Source organism: Hyla sarda, chromosome 3 (assembly GCF_029499605.1).
Source record: "Hyla sarda isolate aHylSar1 chromosome 3, aHylSar1.hap1, whole genome shotgun sequence".
NCBI lineage: Eukaryota > Metazoa > Chordata > Amphibia > Anura > Hylidae > Hyla > Hyla sarda.
The window spans coordinates 211004267-211024805 of NC_079191.1; the positions used below are offsets into that span (position 1 = coordinate 211004267).

The 20539-nt window shown below is 43.6% G+C and overlaps 1 protein-coding gene across 1 annotated transcript in view; it reads right to left on the reverse strand.

Moving 5' to 3' along the window:
* Window positions 1–20539, reverse strand: part of ME1 (malic enzyme 1) — a 322523-nt gene that overhangs the window by 118649 nt on the left and 183335 nt on the right. The window contains exon 6 of the mRNA XM_056565973.1: window positions 11274–11377. Coding sequence (XP_056421948.1) covers window positions 11274–11377 — 104 coding nt within the window. The remainder of the gene's footprint in view (window positions 1–11273; window positions 11378–20539) is intronic.

Sequence of the window (20539 nt, forward strand, 5' to 3'; positions counted from 1 at the left end):
GTGTATGGCGCATGCTCCATACACTAACACAGGGTGCAAGAGCAGAGAAGGAAGGGCCACATGCGCCGTACACTTACACGGGGCGCAAGAGCATGGATATTGATGAACCGGGCGGAGCGTCCGCCCAGAGAAGATGACCTCAGCGTGACCCTAGCTCGGTTCGGAGCTCTACCCATGCCCCAAGGCCCTAATTTGCATAAAAAGAAAAAAGCTAATTGCGGTGGAATGGCTGGGTGAATCTGGATGCCGTGAGTATTGTTTTGATCAGCATCACCCGCACTACAAGCCTATGTGACAGGTTTAGAGCGGGTGATACTGCTGACAGATTTTCATTTAAGAAGCTGCAGGGCAGATGTCACAAGTGCACTGACTTCCTGAGGGGATATATAGAATAGTGTGGGTAAGGCTCAATATGTCACTCAAAAAATCACAGAAAAAAGGACACCAATGGTCTATTCACACAGCAGAATTACCGCCGGTGGAATTCTATGGGATTCTGTGCTCCCGTTGACACTTCGGAATTTCCGCTTGCAGAATTAGACAAGCGGAAATTCCAAAGTGTCAATGGGAGTGCGGAATCCCACAGAAGTGTATTGAGCTTTCATTTGAGGCACAATTCCACCAGCGGAAATTTTGCTGTGTGAATAGACCCTTACTGGTTACTGATACAAGGGTAGACTAAACACCTGTTCCCATAATGATGCAGATAAGCCACATTGCTATATAAGGGGAGGTCGCACAGGTACAAAATACTGATGAGCAACCACACACCTCGTATTCATGAAGGGGTAGTTGCTTAGTATTATAGTTGCACAGAGATAAGGCAATATACAGGGTGGTACCAGTAACATGATAACATGTAGTGCACCATGCTGGCTTACAACCTATTGGTGGCACTATTCAATGCATCGGATAGTGTGGGCGTCACTATGTAAGCCAGCATACTCACTTTTGTTGCCAAGGTTTAGACATTAATGTCTGTGTGTTGAGTTATTTTGAGGGGACACAACATTAAACACTGTTATACAGGCTATATACTAACTACTTTACATTGTAGCAGAGGGTCATTTCCTCACATGTCATGTGTCACATGAAAAGAAATGGAGAGACTGTATAGATACATGCATTTGGCAAGTGTATTGTAAAGATTTCCAACCCCAATAATTTTGACAAGCTTTACAAAATATAAAAGCATATGCTAAAAAAAGCATATATGGTTGTAATTTATGGAGTAAGTGACCAATAAATGCATTCCACTGGAAGACGGGCACAATATAGATTTCAGATACCCAAAATGAGATAACATCAAATGAAGTGTGTAAACTGCCCTATGTTTGACATAAAGTAAATCATGTGCTATAAAACATTAGCAATATATAAGCATTTAACATGTGGTTTATGAGATTTTTTGGGGAAAACATCTGGAAATAGCTGAATAAAGAATTCCAAAAGGTTGAAAGCGCCTGGCTATTTTTACATTATTGGCTGATGCCGAGACTGGGGTGAAAATTTACCGTCACTTGTATAACAAATGTTGATCCAATATCAAAATCTAGCTGAAAGAAGGTAACATTGCATTGATTTGTCATAATTGGGAATATTTTCTGCGTAACTGCACAAAGATGGATTATTTACTCTGTGGAGTTAATCCTGAAACGTCCAGCTGATTACATGTATTTTTTGGATTTAATTATAGAAAGAGGAGAAAAAGAAGTACTAGCTGACCTAAGAAGAAACTTTTACCACTGAGTCACATGAGTAATTTCCATTACTTTATAGGGAATTATAACTAATGAAAAAAAGCTGGTATAGGGTGTTTTTTCTACATCTTTCCCATTCTGCCCATTATAAAAAACAAACAAACATCTACTTACCTCTCGCTGCTCCCCCGGAGCCTCTGTTGCCCCACTGCAGTTCCTGATGTGCTCTTCTTCCTGGTTCCCTGTGGTCAATACATCATGCTGTAGCTCAGCAAATCACTAGCCACAGCGATGTCCTACAGTGTAACATATTGACCACAAGGAACAAGGAAGAGGAGCACATCTGGGACCACAGTGGGACAACAGAGGCAGCAGGGAAGTGGCCAGAGGTAAGTAGATGTTTATTTTTTTTTTATATCTGGCAGAATGGAAAAGCTGCATAACCTCCCCCCATCCCAGAGTCATTTATCACAAGCCCGTTATGGCATCATACAACTGTTACCTACTGCCGTGACAACTGCAGTATTTCCCCATTAATGATCACCTTACACTATATAGACAGTAGTACTGGAACACCTACACATTACACCTACATGAAATTTTAGAACATCATATTCTGAATTCATAGGCATTAATATAGAATTGAATCCCCTTTTGAGGTATAAAAACCTCCTCTCTTCTGGAAAGACTTTCTACGAAATTTTGGTGTGTAACTCTGGAAAGCTTTCCTCATGCATCAAGTAGAAAATGTGTGAGGTCACCAGTGATGGAATAGAAGACCTGGCTCGCAGATTTCATTCTGGTTCATCCCAAAGGTGTTTTTATGGGTGTGAGGTCAGGGCTCAGTGCAGGCCAGTCAAGTTCTTCCACACCAATTCCACTCAACCATATCTTTATGAACCTTGCTTTTTTTATTGAGGCACAGTCTTGCTGGAACATGCCTCACCTCCCTGCTCCATATGATGGTATTCTATCATCTGTTGAGAATTATTGAACCAATGTTTCATCCAGTTTGAAGATTGTGCTCAGTTTCCCTCTGATGGTGTAGAGGTTGCCTATAATATTTCCCTGCTCTCAATAGAAGGCAGGGATTCAGGCATGGGAAGTGATTGTCCCATTGTCTTTTCTTTTCAGAGTTTTTTCTTTTTAAATCAACCTTCTGAAAATGTTGTGAGGAACCAGATTATATTTCCTTCATAATCTCTGCATTGTGTTTAAGATTAAGAGCCTCCATTGTATGTCAATGCAGTATCAAGTTATGCTTGGGATTGTAGTTCATCTTCTGTTACTGTTTAGTGGCTCTGACTGCCGACTCTGTCTGACCATGCTCTAGTCCTGCAGCCGCTTTCTAGTTCTGTCACCTTATCTGTGCCCTGTTGACTGATGGCTACCTGGGGTACATCCATTGGGCCCCCCCCCCCCTATTTTCGAGAATGGGGACCCCAGTACTGGGCCACTACGATTGCACATCTTTTCTAAGCCGTACATAAACTATGTCTGTTTTATCTTACGACCTTTGAAGTGTCTCCTGTTACCCATTCGTTTTCTTCTTTACCTTTATTCTGTTGTCTTAAATGTTATGTACATACACATAACATCCACCGAATGTTTCTCACCTAATATGTCTCCAGTTGTTCCAGCGCTAAACTCTGATCTTTGCTGTACCCATGATGTGCCTGCCCACTTGACTGCTGGGTATATGGTGCCAAATGGTCACATGGGTATATGGGCATTTCATTGTAGCAGGAAAATAAATAAAGACTGTCTGGTGTCGCTGTGGATTTAGCAAATTTGTATCAGTTCTTTTGCTATTTTCTTTAGCCATTTTAGTTTTTCAGAAAAAGTAGATAAAACACTGTAAGGTTGGGTTCACACTACGGTTTGTCATTACGGTTCCCGTATACGGCTGGGAGGAGGGGTGGGCGGGGCTTAATCGCGGCACCCGCACTCAGCCGTATTCGGGAACCGTAGTTAATGTATGTCTATGAGCCGACCGGAGTGAACCGCGGTTTCCCGACCGCAGGCAAAAACGTGGTCGACCACGTTTTTGCCTGCGGTCGGGAAACCGCATACGGCCGAAAAAGCAACCGACCGGAGGCTGCGGATCACTCCGGTCGGCTCATAGACATACATTAACTACGGTTCCCTATACGGCTGAGTGCGGGCACCGCGATTAAGCCCCGCCCACCCCTCCTCCCAGCCGTATACTGGAACCGTAATTACAAACCGTAGTGTGAACCCAGCCTAAGACATTCATGTTTGCCCCCATAGGTAGCTGAACATTAATAGTACAGAAAACATTGAGCAATTTTAATGTTGCCTTTTTTTATTTTTCACATTATTATGATATGGACATTTATGTTTTTTGTTGTTGGCAGCAAATCTAAGATGTATGTCTGGCAAGTATTAGTGAAAAAGACAAAGTGCATTTGATAATGTGAGTTAGAATTGGCAAGCTGCTTAAACATGGAGGGGTGTTTAGGTTATGGTTATAATTTAAAACCTAGCGCCTTGGAAAAATCCCTTTTGTAATTCTCCCTTTATATTGTGAATTGTCTGGTTATTTTGATACTTTGTTTCCAGATATGATCTCCCTTTATATACATTAAATTGTTTCCCTTCGTTTTCATATATACAGTCTAAAAATCTAAGCACTGAAGGACAGAATGAAGGTGAAATAATAAAAGATGTGTTCCAAATACTTGTACAAGTTGTTTTTGATCGATGTACTACTTTTCTTACAGTTCCTTTATACTGTAGACAAAACTCAACCAACAAAACAAATGTGTAGGGTTGTAACCTCTTCTTCCCCACATCAGATGTTGGTGAAGGAAATTGTCATACTTTTTACATTTCAACATGCCTAATTCTTTATTCCTATGGCCGATAAGCTGCTGTCAGAGGTGTCTGGAAGAGGGTTATTACCTATCACCATTAAATTAAGTGTTTTGTCAACAGTTATTCTGTGAATTCGGCCTTCCTAAATCTGTGCATAATGGTGTATCTACATCTGAACCAGACTGAATCATTGGAGCAACAATCTGGCCTGCAGCAGGACAGTAGGTGACCTTTTCCACCATTTTAGCTGATCAGACCCCACGATCAGCCGGGATCCACAGTCTATAAAGGGCAGTACCAGGGCACAGTGACGTACATGTACCTCACATTTCTTCTAGTGGTTACTATGGAAGTAGGTCGAAAGAGAGCTCCCTTCTCTTCCTCATTCTTCTCTACAAAGCCCTCAACGTTCTCACTCTTCAGAAAGAGAGGCAGGGCTCATATGTTCCCCATATAAATATATGACAATGTGTGCAAATCATTGGTTAACCCTGTACTCTTGCATGTAAATCCCTGTACCAGAAATTGTATAACCACAGTATAAAAGAGTGCAAAAACAATTTAAAAAACAGCAAAATCACATGTAACAAGCCCCACATCAACCAACTCCCAACCAACAGGCCCCGCAGATACCTAGTGGGACACTATACTACCTCCTTCAGAAAAGCGACAATTCAGAATCTAAAACAATAAAATATGCGGCAATATAAATTTTGACTTCCTAAAGTAATATTGTGTAAAATGAGGGTTTACTAGAAAACTGCTTTCCTGAATTATAGCACTTCTCTTTCTCTTGCCACATCAACATAAATCCTAATCCTGGCAACATTTTCCATTTGCTGTAAACAGAGCCTCAGCATAGTCCCAAACTTCTCAATGTGTCTGACTCAGTTACTTCTCCTATTTTGAATGAAAGACTGAAAGTATGTGTCTCCTTCTAAACTAAGTCTAATTTTAGCTTATAGAAAAGATATTAGAAAACTAAACTAACCATACGGCTGCACATTCTTTCCTATTTAGAGATAGGAAGTCAAACAAAGGAAGCCTTTGTAAAACAAGCTACATTTTATATTTGCTTGTCCTTTTTTAGCTATTTTATAATAACATAGCAGACAGCTGGTTAGGTATAATACAGGTATTATCTTTCAGCAAAAAACACTTTCGTGTACGGCACATTTTCTACTTTCCATATCTGCATTTCATTGGACACAAGGATTACATCATATTTAATATATTGCAAACACAAAAAGTTAAACACATGTGATCACCTGGGGGAGTAGGGTATATGGGGTGTAGCTGTATGGTGACTAAAGGGTGTCTGGTTAACCCTTGCTATTCGTGATGCCAGGGTGAGGGGCTCCTCTATAATGCTTATCCTACCGCCACCCTTCCCAAGAGCGATAGGGAGATATAGAATAATGGAATGTCCACAACCGGAGAGTTTGCTGAAAACAGTTGGAACTTTTACTGAAGATTTTATGCAACTTCACAACAGGAACAGTCTCTACAAATGCAAATTCTCTTGGAGATTGACAAAGGTTAGGACCTTAAGCAATTTTGAGTCTTTAAACTGATATGCGCTGTTCCACTGGATTAAGGGGATTTAGTTGTGGTCCAGTAGTCATGCTAGCTTTAGCAGGGATTAGTTTAGAACTCACTGTTTAGTTAAGCTGAGGCCAGTAGGTTTTCTGGCCTAGCTTGTCTTTGAAAGTTGTGCAGATCCGTCGTGCTAGTCCGGCATCCATGAGAGCAGCAACCCAAGAGAGCGATAATTGGCTACAGCTCCCTTATATGGTGTCAATACTGCTGTCAATCACCTTCACATAGGATTATGGGTAACATGTGACCTAGGGACCTCCAAAGGTCCTCCAACATACCATAGAGGATTTAACATGGTCACATGACCGAAGGTCCTGCGACGCTAACAAGGTAAGTACATTATACATTATATTAAATATACATTATTATTATTATCATTAAATATGTACATGTAAACATCACAATATTAGAATATAAGAGAGGCGACTAGGGGCTGTCCCACCTGGGGGACCCTACCTGAGCGTAGTTACTCTGACTTTGGGGACCATCATACAAGGTACGGTATGCAACATTCTTGTAATGTTAAAAGGCAATTGATAGAGTAAAGCAATAGTTTCCCGTAGGGACTGGTTTGCGGTCATGCATTCTCTTACATTGGGATATATCTAAGTTCATATGGTTTTATAAAACCTCATTAACAGGAAATAACTGTAGATTTATAAGTGTTTGCTATAATTTTAATATTATGCATCTGTATTCAGTTTTGCAGCAACATTTACATTTGGCTTTGCAAAGTGCTTGCATTTTGTTTTTTTTGGTCTGTTCTGCCGTGCAAATTTCTGCTACACATAATTATGGCAATATAGTCAAACCTAGTCATGGGTTTGAACCCATCTGGGGCAACATTTTCATGTAGTTGGTATGAACTCTAGGTAAGAAATACTACCATCAAGATATGTTAAGAAGTCTGTCCTGTACATCCCAAATATACATTGCATGCCATTAAACAGGGGCGCAAATGTACAGTATCTCATGAGTGAGTACACCTCTTACTTTTTTAGGAATATTTTATTATAGATTTTTAATATATAATAGAATAGAAAGGATTACAGTGTATAACAGTGTTTAATGTTGTTTCCCCTCAAAATACCCAACACACAGCCATTAATGTCTAAACCATGGCAACAAAAGTAAGTACAAGTGGAAATGTCCATATAGGGCCCAAAGTCTCAATTATTTGTGTGCCCACTGCCTTAACCTCTTGGGGACGCAGGGCGTATGCATACGCCCTGCATCCCCGATCCTTAAGGACTCAGGGCGTACTTGTATTTCCGGTCTCCGCCGCTCGCTGGGCAGGGACCGGACCAGGATGCCTGCTGAAATCATTCAGTAGGCATTTCGTGACAAAGCCTGGGGGGAACGGTGATTTGCGGCAATTCCGGGTCAATCGGGTCCCCGGTGACCCGGAAAAAAAGGATGATAGGTGCCTATCATTCTTTAGCAGCAGGAGTGAGGTGGCACTGGTGCCACCTCACGATCTTCCTGATTTGTCGGCCGGTAACGGATTCAGGACTCCTGCTGTGGGGGTGTCCCTAATGGCACCCGCTCCGCCCCTGTTCTGGAGGGTGAGAGCGGGTGCTGGGATCGGTGGCGGGATCGGGGCCCCAGGAACGGAGTCTGGGGCAGCAGGCTGGCATCCTGCTGTTGCTTAGCAACAACTCCCAGCATGCACAAAAGGGTATGCTGGGAGTTGTTCTGCAACAGCAGAAGGCACAATTACATCTCCCAGCATACCCTTAGATAGTTTGTGCCTCCAGCTGTTGCATAACTACAACCCCCAGAATGAACGGACAGCCAAAGTGCATGCTGGGAGTTGCAGTAGTTTGCCTCTAGCTGTTGCATAACTACAAGTCCCAGCATGCCCTTCGGCTGTAAGTGCATGCTGAGAATTGTAGTTTTGCAACAGCTGAAGGCACACTGGTTACGAAATACAGAGATTGTTACCTGACTCAGTGTTTTGCAACCAGTGTGCCTCCAGCAAACTACAACTCCCAGCATGCACTGATAGACTGTACATGTTGGGAGTTGTAGTTTTACAACAGCTGGTTGTAGTTAAGTAACAAACTCCAAGTGTTTTGCAACCAGTGTGCCTCCAGTTGTTGCATAACTACAACCCCCAGCATGCACGGGCAGCCAAAGGGCATGCTGGGAGTGTTAGTAGTATGCCTTCAGATGTTGCATAACTACAACCCCCAGCATGCACAGACAGCCAAAGGACATGCTGGGAGTTGTAGTTTTGCAACAGCTGGAGGTTTTCCCCCCGACCCCCTCCCCCATGTGAATGTACAGGGTACATTCACACAGGCAGGGGTTTACAGTGAGTTCCTCACTGCAAGTTTGAGATGCAGCAAATTTTCCGCTGCAGCTCAAACTCCCAGCGGGAAACTTGCTATAAACCCCCACCCGTGTGAATGTACGCTAAAAACTACACAAAATAAAAAGTAAAACACTACATATACCCCTACACCGTTAACATACCCCCCCCCCCCAATTAAAATGAAAAACAGAGCCTCCAGCTGTTGCAAAACAACAACACCAAATATTGCCGGACAGCCATTGACTGTCCAGGCATGCTGGGAGTTTTGCAACAGCTGGAGGCAACCTATTTGGGAAACACTGCCGTAGGGTAATTTTGGTATTGGAGGCAAGTGTAATTCTTGCACATATGGGGTATTAATAACATATGGGGTATTTCTCGGAATCAGAATAAAAGGTAAAAGCATCTCAGAGTTATTCTCGGAATCAGAATAAAAGGTAAAAGCATCTCAGAGTTATTAATGCATAAAGTGACAGTGGTCAGAATTGCAAAAAAAAGGGCTGAGTCCTTAAGGTTAAAATGGGCTGAGTCCCTATGGTTAAGCCTCGTGGGCATGGCGTTTACCAGAGCTTGACAGGTTGCCACTGGAGCCCTCTTCCACTTCTCTATGATGACATCACAGAGCTGGTGGATGTTAGAGACCTTGTGCTCCCCCACCTTCCAATTGAGGAAGCCCCTGAAATGCTCAATAGGTGTTAGGTCTGGAGACATGCTTGGTCAGTCCATCACCTTTACCCTCAGATTCTTTGGCAAGGCAGTGGTGGTCTTGGAGTTGTGTTTGGGGTTGTTTTCCTGTTTCTAATACTGCCCTGTGCCCCAGTCTCTGAAGGTAGGGGATCATGCTCTGCTTCAGTATGTCACAGTACATGTTGGCATTCATAGTTCCCTCTATGAACTGTAGCTCCCCAGTGACATGCAGCCCCAAACCATGACACTCCCACCGCCATGCTTGACTGTAGACAAGACACACTTGTCTTTGTACTCCTCACCTGGTTGCCATCACACACACTTGATACTATCTAAACCGAATAAGTTTATCTTGATCTCATTGGATGTGGTTCCAGTAATCCATGTCCTTAGTCTGCTTGTCTTCAGCAAACTGTTTGCAGGCTTTCTTGTGCAACATCTTTAGAAAAGATTTCCTTCTGGGACAACAGCCAATCAAACCAATTTGATGGAGTAAGCAGCATATGGTCTGAGCACTGACAAGCCGACCCCCACCGCCTTCAACCTCTGCAGCAATGCTGGTAGCACTGATACGTCTATTTCCTAAAGGCAACCTCTGTATATGACGCTGAGCACGGGGACTCAACTTCTTTGGTTGATCATTGCAAGGTCTATTCTGAGTAGAACCTGTGCTGTTAAACCACTGTATGGTCTTGCCCACTTTGCTCAATTGCAGGGTCTTGGCAATCTTGTAATAACCTACCCCATTTTTATGTAGAGCAACAATTCTTTTTTTTTACCCCCAGGGAGTCCTTTGCCATGAGGTGCCATGTTAAAGTTCCAGTGACCAGTATTAGAGAGTGTGAAATTGATACCACCAAATTTAAGACCCCTGCTCTTAATTGACACCTTAGACCTTGTAACACTAACAAGTCACATGATACTTGGAAATGAAAATGGCTTATTTTGCCCATTATGGATATTTCTACGTAGGGGCGTACTCACTTTTGTTGCCGAGGTTTAGACGGATACTGGAAGCCTGTGCTAGCATTTCTCCTGCGGTGTTGCTATCAGTGTGGGAAGAGTGGGAGAAGAGGGTTGCATTGACAATCCAACACAATGGGCAGCACATTGAAGACATTTTATAAGTGGTTAGAAACTTGTAAATAACAATCATGAAAGAATAAAGTTACGTTAAAACCAAGCACATCATTGTTTTTCTTGTGAAATTCTCAATAAGTTTGATGTGTCACATGACCCTCTTCCTATTGAAAAAACAAAAGTTGGATTCAAAATGGCCAACTTCAAAATGGCCGCCATGGTCACCACCCATCTTGAAAAGTTTCCCCCCTCACATGTACTAATGTGTCACAAACAGGAAGTTAATATCACAACCATTCCCATTTTATTAAGGTGCATCCATATAAATGGCCCACCCTGTAGATTAATAATATCAATATTCATAGTACAAAGGACAATCAAACCAAAATAGTTCGAATAGCCATTCTAATAGCCAAGAATATGGGGCTTCCCAGTTATAACTACATATGCTATGAAAACATATTAATTATAAAACAGTATGAAAAAAAGATAATGCATATGAATTCGACCAGCACAGCTGAAAAGCATTAATAGTTAAAGTGCACAGTGTCTGCTATAATAGCCATGTTCACGCAACTCCCGGGTAACCTAATATAGTCACTAGCATGCAGCCATTACCTGGGATACTGTGGCTGGTATTTCGCAAAGTCCCCCTACTTTGCCATACATGTCCATTTGCACAATGAGCTTTTGATACTATTGATAATATTGACTAATAACGTTTAGAATCTTATTACAGTAGAATAATGGGCTTACTCCCCATAGACTAATACACTTCTCTTTCCTTAACAATTATTTCATTACATAATATGTTCCAGTGATGATGGAATCAATATTAGACTACAGCAATATTATACATTTTGACAGCAGATGAATCTGATGTAAAATATCAGTTTACATTTACAGTTCCTGAAAGATCCTTTTATGGGCAGCATAGACTTCTAGCAATCATACAAGTCCAAAAGTATCTGGTACAATACCTGATATGGATACATGAGACTCTTATTAAAGTTATTGACAGCAGAATGACTAATAGAGGAATGCCTGCTTACCTTTCAGTGACGGCTTTCATGAATTCCTCCACAAGGTCATCGTAAGCCTTGCCTCTTACGCGTTTGTGTCTTAGTCCTATATAAAGAGGGTCCTGTAGTAATTCCTGCAAAACAAATATGGTTGTAAAGAATATTAGAGGCCAGATTCATTGCAGATTAATAGTTGGTGGAATATGATAATAAAAGAAAAATATTATTATAGGGTGCTAACATGCAGATCCATTGCCTTATGGAGTGTATGCTAAAGGGCTTATCCAGGATTAGAAAAGCATAACTGCTCTCCTCCACAAAAAACACCACTTTTGTATTCAGTTTAAGGGTACATTCCCACACGGCGTATTTTGCTGCGTATTTGCTGCGTATTTGGTGCTGCGTATTTTCCTACCCATTGACTTAAACAGAGAAAATAAAATACGCAGCAGCAAATACGCAGCAAATACGCCGTGTGGGAATGTACCCTTAGGGTGGTTTTGCAGCCCAGTTCCATTGCAGTAAAGTTGTATTAACACATACAACAGGACAGGTGTTGTGCGGTTTGTGGAAGAAAATTGCTGTGTTTTTTCTAATCCTGGATACCTGCTTTAACCCCTTAAGGACCCAGCCCATTTATACCTTAAGGACCCGGCCATTTTTTGAACATCTGACCACTGTCACTTTAAGCATTAATAACTCTGGGATGCTTTTACCTTTCATTCTGATTCCGAGATGGTTTTTTCGTGACATATTCTACTTTATGGTAGTGGTAAATTTCCGCCGATACTTGAATAATTTCTTAGTGGAAAATTCCAAACTTTGATGAAAAAATTGAAAATTTAGCATTTTTCTAACTTTGAAGCTCTCTGCTTGTAAGGAAAACAGACATTCCAAATAAATGATATTTTAATTCACAAATACAACATGTCTACTTTATATTTTCATCATAAAGTTGATATGTTTTTACTTTTGGAAGACATCAGAGGGCTTCAAAGTTCAGCAGCAATTTTCCAATTTTTCACCAAATTTTCAAAATCAGAATTTTTCAGGGACTAGTTCAGTTTTGAAGTGGATTTGAAGGGCTTTATTATAAAAAAAAAAATACCCCATAAATGACCCCAATATAAAAACTGCACCCCTCAAAGTATTCAAAATCACATTCAGAAAGTTTGTTAACCCTTTAGGGTTTAGCAGCAAAGTGAAGGAGAAAATTCAAAATCTTCATTTTTTACACTCACATGTTCTTGTAGACCCAGTTTTTGAATTTTTACAAGGAGTAATAGAAGAAAAAGCCCCCCAAAATTTGTAACCCAATTTCTCTTGAGTAAGGAAATACCTCATATATGGATGTCAAGTGTTTGGCGGGGGCAGTAGAGGGCTCAGAAGGGAAGGAGCGACAATGGGATTTTGGAGGGTGAATTATGCTGAAAGGGTTTTTGGGGGGCATATCACATTTAGAAAGCCCCTATGGTGCCAGAACAGCAGAAAACCCCCACATGGCATACCATTTTGGAAACTACACCCCTCAAGGCACGTAACAAAGGGTCCAGTGAGCCTTAACATCCCACAGGTGTTTGACGACTTTTCGTTAAAGTCGGATGTGTAAATGGAAAAAAAAATTTTTCACTAAAGTGCAGTTTTTTCCCCAAATTTTACATTTTTACAATGGGTAATAGGAGAAAATGACCCCCAAAATTTGTAACCCCATTTCTTCTGAGTATGGAAATACCCCATGTGTGGACATCAAGTGCTCTGCTGGCGCACTACAATGCTCAGAAGAGGAGGAGCGCCATTGAGCTTTTTGAAAGAGAATTTGTTTGGAATGGAAGTCGGGGGCCATGTGCATTTACAAAGCCCCCCGTGGTGCAATAACAGTGGAACCCCCCACATGTGACCCCATTTTGGAAACTACACCCCTCACAGAATTTAATAAGGGGTGCAGTGAGAATTTAAACCCCACTGGTGTTTGACAGATCTTTGGAACAGTGGGCTGTGCAAATGAAAACATTACATTTTTTATTTTCACGGGCCACTGTTGCAAAAATCTGTCAGACACCTGTGGGGCGTAAATGCTCATTGTACCCCTTATTACATTCTATGAGGGGTGTAGTTTCCAAAATGGGGTCACATGTGGGGGGGGGTCCACTGTTCTGGCCCTATGGGGGCTTTGTAAACACACGTGGCTTTCAATTATGGACAAATTTTCTCTTCAAAATCCCAATGGCACTCCATCTCTTCTGAGCATTGTAATTCGCCCGCAGAGCACTTTACATTCACATATGGGGTATTTTCTTACTCAGAAGAAATGGGGTTACAAATTTTGGGGGGCTTTTTTCCTATTTTCCCTTGTGAAAATGAAAAATTTAGGGTGTGTTACCCTAAATTTTTCAGCATTTTTGTGAATTTTTTTTTTCATTTTCCCATCCAACTTTAATGAAAATTTGTCAAACACCTGTGGGGTGTTAAGGCTCACTATACCCCTTGTTACGTTCCGTGAGGGGTGTAGTTTCCAAAATGGGGTCACATGTGGATATTTATTTTTTTTGCGTTTATGTCAGCACCGCTGTAAAATCAGCCACCCCTGTGCAAATCACCAATTTAGGCCTCAAATGTACATAGTGCACTCTTACTCCTGAACCTTGTTGTACGCCCGCAGAGCATTTTACGCCCACAAATGGGGTATTTATGTACTCAGGAGAAATTGCCTTACAAATTTTGGGGGTCTTTTTTTCCTTTTACCACTTGTGGAAATAAAAAGTATGGGGCAACACCAGCATGTTAGTGTAAAAATTTTTTTTTTTTTTTACACTAACAGGCTGGTGTAGCCCCCAACTTTTCCTTTTCATAAGGAGTAAAAGGAAAAAAGCCCCCCAAAATTTGAAGTGCAATTTCTCCCGAGTACGGAAATACCCCATATGTGACCCTAAACTGTTTCCTTGAAATACGACAGGGCTCCGAAGTGAGAGAGCGCCATGCGCATTTGCGGACTACATAGGGATTGAATAGGGGTGGACATAGGGGTATTCTACGCCAGTGATTCCCAAACAGGGTGCCTCCAGCTGTTGCTAAACTCCCAGCATGCCTGGACAGTCAGTGGCTGTCCGGAAATGCTGGGAGTTGTTGTTTTGCAACAGCTGGAGGCTCTGTTTTGTAAACACTGCCGTACGATACGTTTTTCATTTTTATTTGGGGGACAGTGTAAGGGGCTGTATATGTAGTGTTTTACCCTTTATTATGTGTTAGTGTAGTGTTTTTAGGGTACATTCACAGTGGTGGGTGCTTACGGTCAGTTTCCCGCTAGGAGTTTGCGCTGCGGTGAAAAATTTGCCGCAGCCCAAACTTGATGCAGAAAGCTTAGTGTAAAGCCACCCGTGTGAATGTACCCTGTAAATTCACATGGGGGGCGGGGGGGGGGGGGCAAACCTCCAGCTGTTTCAAAACTACAACTCCAGGCATGTACTGACAGACCGTGCATGCTGGGAGTTGCATTTTTGCAACAGCTGGAGGCACACTGGTTGGAAAACCTTCAGTTATCTAACTCAGTATTTTCCAACCAGTGTGCCTTCAGCTGTTGCAAAACTTCAACTCCCAGCATGTACTGATCGCCGAAAGGCATGCTGGGAGATGTAGTTATGCCACAGCTAGATGTACTCAACTACAACTCCCAGCATGCCGAGACAGCTGTTTGCTGTTTGGGCATGCTGGGATTTGCAGTTTTGCAACATCTGAAGGGCTACAGTCTGAGACCACTATACAGTGGTCTCTATACTGTAGCCCTCCAGATGTTGCAAAATTACAACTCCTAGCATGCCCAGACAGCTATTTGCTGGGTGGGCATTCTAGGAGTTGTAGTTTTGCAAGATCTAGAGGGCCACAGTTGGATCACCGCACAGTGATCTTCAAACTGTAGCCCTCCAGCTGTTGCAAAACTGCAAATCCCAGCATGCCCACACAGCAAATAGCTTTCTGGGCATACTGGGAGTTGTAGTTTTGCAACATCTGGAGGGCTACATTATAGAGACCACTGTATAAAGGTCTCAGACTGTAGCCCTCCGGATGTTGCTAGGCAACTCACTGGCTTCCATAGGATCCAGGGAGTCGCATCGCCATCCTCTTCTTCCGCTGATCCCCGTCCCGATCGCAGCCCGCAGCCGTCGCCGATGGGTTAAGTGGATCTTCGGCGCCCGGTCCCTGTCGGTTTCCCCATTCTGCCCCGCCTATTGTGGGTGGGCAGGACGGGGAGAACGAAAGTTAACCCCCCCCCCCCCCGCCCCCGATCTGCTATTGGTCGTCGCTTCTGACGACCAATAGCAGGGATAGGAGGGGTTGCACCCCTGCCCCCTCACTCCTATCCCTTCAGGGGGATCGTGGGTGTCATGGACAACCGCGATCCCCCTTATATTCCGGGTCACCATAGTTCCGTATGACCCGGAATCGGCGCAAATTGCAGCTGTGAATTCAGTTGTGATTTGTGCCGATCGCCGACATGGGGGGTCTAATGACCCCCCTGGGCATTTGCGCGGGGTGCCTGCTGATCAATATCAGCAGTCACCCCTGTCCGGTCCCCGCCCGGCGTGCGGCGGGGACCGAAATTCCCACAGGCATACAGGTACGCCTTGGGTCCTTAAGTACCAGGGACCGAAGGCGTACCTGTACGCCCTGGGTCCATATGTGGTTAAAGGGGTACTCCGGTGGAAAACTATTCATTTTTTTAAATCAACTGGTGCCAGAAAGTTAAACAGATTTGTAAATTACTTCTATTTAAAAATCTTAATCCTTCCAGTACTTATCAGCTGCTGTATACTACAGAGGAAGTTCTGTTCTTTTTGAATTTCTTTTCTGTCTGACTACAGTTCTCTCTGCTGACACCTTTATCCATGTCAGGAACTGTCCAGAGCAGGATAGGTTTGCTATGGGGATTTGTTTCTACACTGGACAGTTCCTGACATGGAGAGAGGCGTCAGCAGAGAGCACAGTGGTCAGACAGAATAGTTAATTTCTGTCGATAATTTGTCTTCCCTTAGTCCTAACAGTGGCACAGATGGGGTATTCTGCCCTGCCCCCTCGTGACATCACGCCCCGCCCCCTCAATGCAAGTCTATGGGAGGGGGAGTGGCGGCTGTTCCAAACGCTAAGCAGCAGAGTACCCCTTTAAGAAGAACCGTGTCTGGGAGGAACTGAATATAAGGCTCAAAGGCAGAAAAGGCTTGGAGTTCTCCGACTCCTTTGCAGAAGTGATCGCCAACAAAAAGGTAACTTTAAGACTAAGGAATTTTAAATCCACCTCCTCCAAAAGCTCAAAGGGGGGAGATGATAACCCCCTGAGCACGACTGATAAATCCCATGCAGGGATAGGTCGAATGATTAGGGGTCTTGAGAAAAAGACTTATTGAGGAAAGCCGAGATAGCAGATACTTGCACTCTTAGGGTGGAAAGAGATAATCCCTTGTCTAATCCATCTTGCAGGAATCGCAGAACAGCAGGAGTGGTAGGATTCTTCGGAGATACAGTAGTTGGCGTAGCCGACACCAAGATGAGAAAATGTCCCATATTTTTCCATATGATCATGTTGTAGCTTCAGATCTGGAGTGTGACAAAGTTCTCAAGACTGACGCTGACAGCCCTTCTACAATTGGAAGGGACCTATCAACCTCCAGGCTGTCAGGTTGAACATCTGAATGTTGGAGCAGCTGTGAGTGTCCCCTGACACTATTGCTTGCTCTGGGGGAAGCCTCCAAAATTGACCCTGACTCATCTGAATGAGTTTGGTGAACCAAGCTCTTTTGGGCCAATAAGGAATGATGGCTACGACTGAAGCTTGGTCCTGCCTGAATTTCATCAATACCCACGGAATCAAGAAAATAGGAGAGAAGATGTAGGCTAGCCTGAACCTCCATTGGATTGACAGAGCATCCACCGCCAAGGGATTGTCCTCCCTGTAAAGGGAACAGAATCTCTCCACCTTGGTGTTGAACTTCATTGTCATGAGATCGATCTCTGGCATACACCACCGGAGCATGATCTGTCTGAAGATGTCCGGATGGAGAGACCACTCTCCGGTTGGAAGGCCTCTGCTCAGGCAGTCTGCTATTACATTGTGAGAACCCCGGATATGAACAGCCGATAAGTGGGTGAGGTTCAGCTCTGCCCAATCCAGAATCACACCTATCTCTCTCAGGAGAATTTGTGACCTCGTGCCTCCCTGTTTGTGGATGTATAGAACAGCCGTCATGCTATCTGACTGAACTCTCACTGCATTGCTTTGAATATAAGGGGTAAAGTGAAACAAGGCCAACCTAAAGGAGATTCGAAGACAGTGTCTTCTCCTGGGGAAACCAAGTCCATTGGACTGTTTTGTCCAGAAGATGTGCTGCTCAACCTACAAGGGCTGCGTCTGTGGTAAGTATGATCCAAACGGCTTGGATCAGGGATTTGCCTTCCTGAAGGTGAACCCACCATCTCAGAGAGGACCGGATTTAAGGGGGCAGGGAGTGCACGGAATTTAGTGCCTCCGGACTGTGATCCCACTTGGCTAATACCTCTGCCTGAAGCCGACGTAGGTGCCATAGAGCCCAAGCTACCGCCTCCACGGTTACACACATTTGTCCCAACATTCTCATTAAAAAGCGAGTTACCCTCTTGGGAACTAAGAGTGATTGGGCTGTGTTCTGAACCCATAGCTTTCTTTCGGTAGATAGATGAATAGTCATTGCCATGGAGTCTATCAGAAATCCTAGGAATTTCACTGATGTAGCTGACTGGAGATTGGACTTGTTCCAATTGATTATCCAGCCTAGTTGATGGAGAAAGGACACAGCCGTCTGAATGTGTTGGGACAGGATCGCTTGAGAGGAGGCTTAGATAAGGGACTACTACCTTGGTAAATGTGTGTGGGCCGAAGAAAATCCAAACGGTAGGGCAACAAACTGATAGCGCCTTAAAACTCCCTGAACTTGAACAGCGATCCTTAAGAATCTTCTGGACCCAGGGTTGATGGGGATATGAGGATAAGCATCCTTGAGGTCCAAGGTTGCCAGGAAATCTCCTGGCATGTGAAGTTTGACAACTGACTGAATCGTTTCCATATGGAAACGCTTCCGTCTGATAGGCCGGTTGAAAAACCTTAGGACTATGATCATTTTCCAATCCCCGGTGACCTTGGGAATTAGGAACACTGGAGAATAAATGCCAGAACCCTGCTCTTGGTAGGGAACTTACTCCAAGGCCCCCTTCTGGAGATATTCCAGAATATAAGTTTCCAATAATTTCTGTTTGTTTGAAGGTAGAACCCAGGTTCTTACAAACTTTTTGGGAGGAATATTCTCCAATTACACTCTGTACCCTTCCAAGATGACCCGGAGGGTCTTGAATGTGAAGTCTCCAGGCATCTAAGAAATGTTGAAGGTGACTGCCTAGAGGAAAAGATGGACAAGGAATTGGGGCAGATTGGGAGCACTGGCAATCATCCAAGAGTCTCGAAGAGGCCGCTAGTTAGGGCGCCGAGGACTTTCCACCCTTGGAACCCCTGAAGCGTCTATTGCCCCTTTGTCTTTTGGCCCTCCAGTCTTTCTGGGATTTGGTTTGGGAGCCTGATCTGGCTCCATACCTTTTGCCTCGACCATCAGACAGCCCCTCCATTATGAGGCCGAGTTCAGACCCAAAGAGGATGACAGGCTCATAAGCCATTGCACACAAAGTGTGTTTAGAGGAGGTATCAGACCTCCAAGGTTTAAGCCACAAGGGTCGACGCCCCCCTGAGGACAGGGCTATAGATTTAGAGGCAAGCTTCAGCTGCTGAGGGGCGGCATTGCAAAGGAAATCTATAGCCAAACTAGCCATTTTACAAGAGGCCAAAATGTCACCCCTAGAGACCCCTTGGTCTAGGTCGGACTGTATCTGAAAAAATCTAGTTCTCAGAAACTTTTTCTACCTCCAAAGAGGCTATCGCTACCAAAGCGGAAGCCGAGGCAGTCGAATAAGCGTGCCTAAAAGCTCAATCGGCCTTGCGATCCATGGGATTCTGAAGGCTAGAGCCATCATCAGAGGGAACCATGGTCCGCTTAGATAATTTTCAGATGGCCAAATACACCTTAGGAATCCACCCCAGGAAGATACTTGGTCCTCCTTCATAGGGAACATGCCTTTAAAGCGCTTGGTAAGAACGGGACTTTTCTCTGGCTTCTTCCACTCAGTCTTCATCAAAGACAAGAGGGAATCATCTGCTTTAAAAGCCCTAGGCCCTTTAGAGGCACATGTAGAGGCTTCACCCCGTCAACATCATGGGCCCCTGATCTGTTAGACCTAAGCAGCCACTGAGTTTTCTCAGGAAATAATAAATACTGGAATTTGTCTTCTTCCTCAGAGGATGAGGATTGGGAATCCTCACGGGCTGCTTTCCCAGACACCTCCAAGGACCTCGGTGGTGAAGGTGGTCTTGCAAGTTTGGTGGTCACCAGCTGCTTTAGCTTTTCCATAGAGGCCCCCATGGTGTTCATGTTAGTTGACACAAAATGTTTGACCCAGACGACCATACCCTGCATAGTCGGCTCTTGCTGGGTCTGAGTATGGGCACAGCAGGGCGGACAACGGGAGTATTGATAACTGTCAAGAAGTGCCAGGCAGTCACTGCACTAAATGCTTGCTTTTGGAGGCGGTCATTTTAGAGGGTGCCTCCTGGGAACCGTCAGCCGACGACATGCTGTGAAAAGATAAGAGAAGTTAGGGAAGGGGAGAAAAGAAGGGAAAATTTATTTTGACCCAAAGAAAAAAAATTTAGCTTTACCAACAGGAAAGCAAAAGAAGCAACAAACTTTTGGAGGCAGTCTTTTCAGAAAATACAGGAAGCAGTACATTTACATCCTCCAGAGTTCAGTCATTTAACTATATCCTTCATGGCACTGTGGCCACTAGGTGGGAACCAGGCCTTAGCGCTTAGCTTGGACCTATACCAGCTAAAAATAGTTGAGTACCCCTGTTCTAAACTCTGGTAATAAATAATGTGATGATAATTTTATGTAGAGTTGGAATTTATATAAGATCAATTGCATTTACATCTGGAAGATCCTGAAGACAAGATGACAGATGTTTAAGCTGATACATTGTTAAGTTACTGCATGATGCCAGAGGGGGCAAAACTCAGGTTTTAAAAGCACTTTTTGTATGCATTTTGTCCTGCTTGCTGCATCCAGACAAGAGAATTCCTGATGCCTAACAGGAAATTAAAAAGCAGATTCTGTACTTTTCCATGCTCAGTCACATATAACATATGAAAATAGAGGATGCCACAGGGCTGC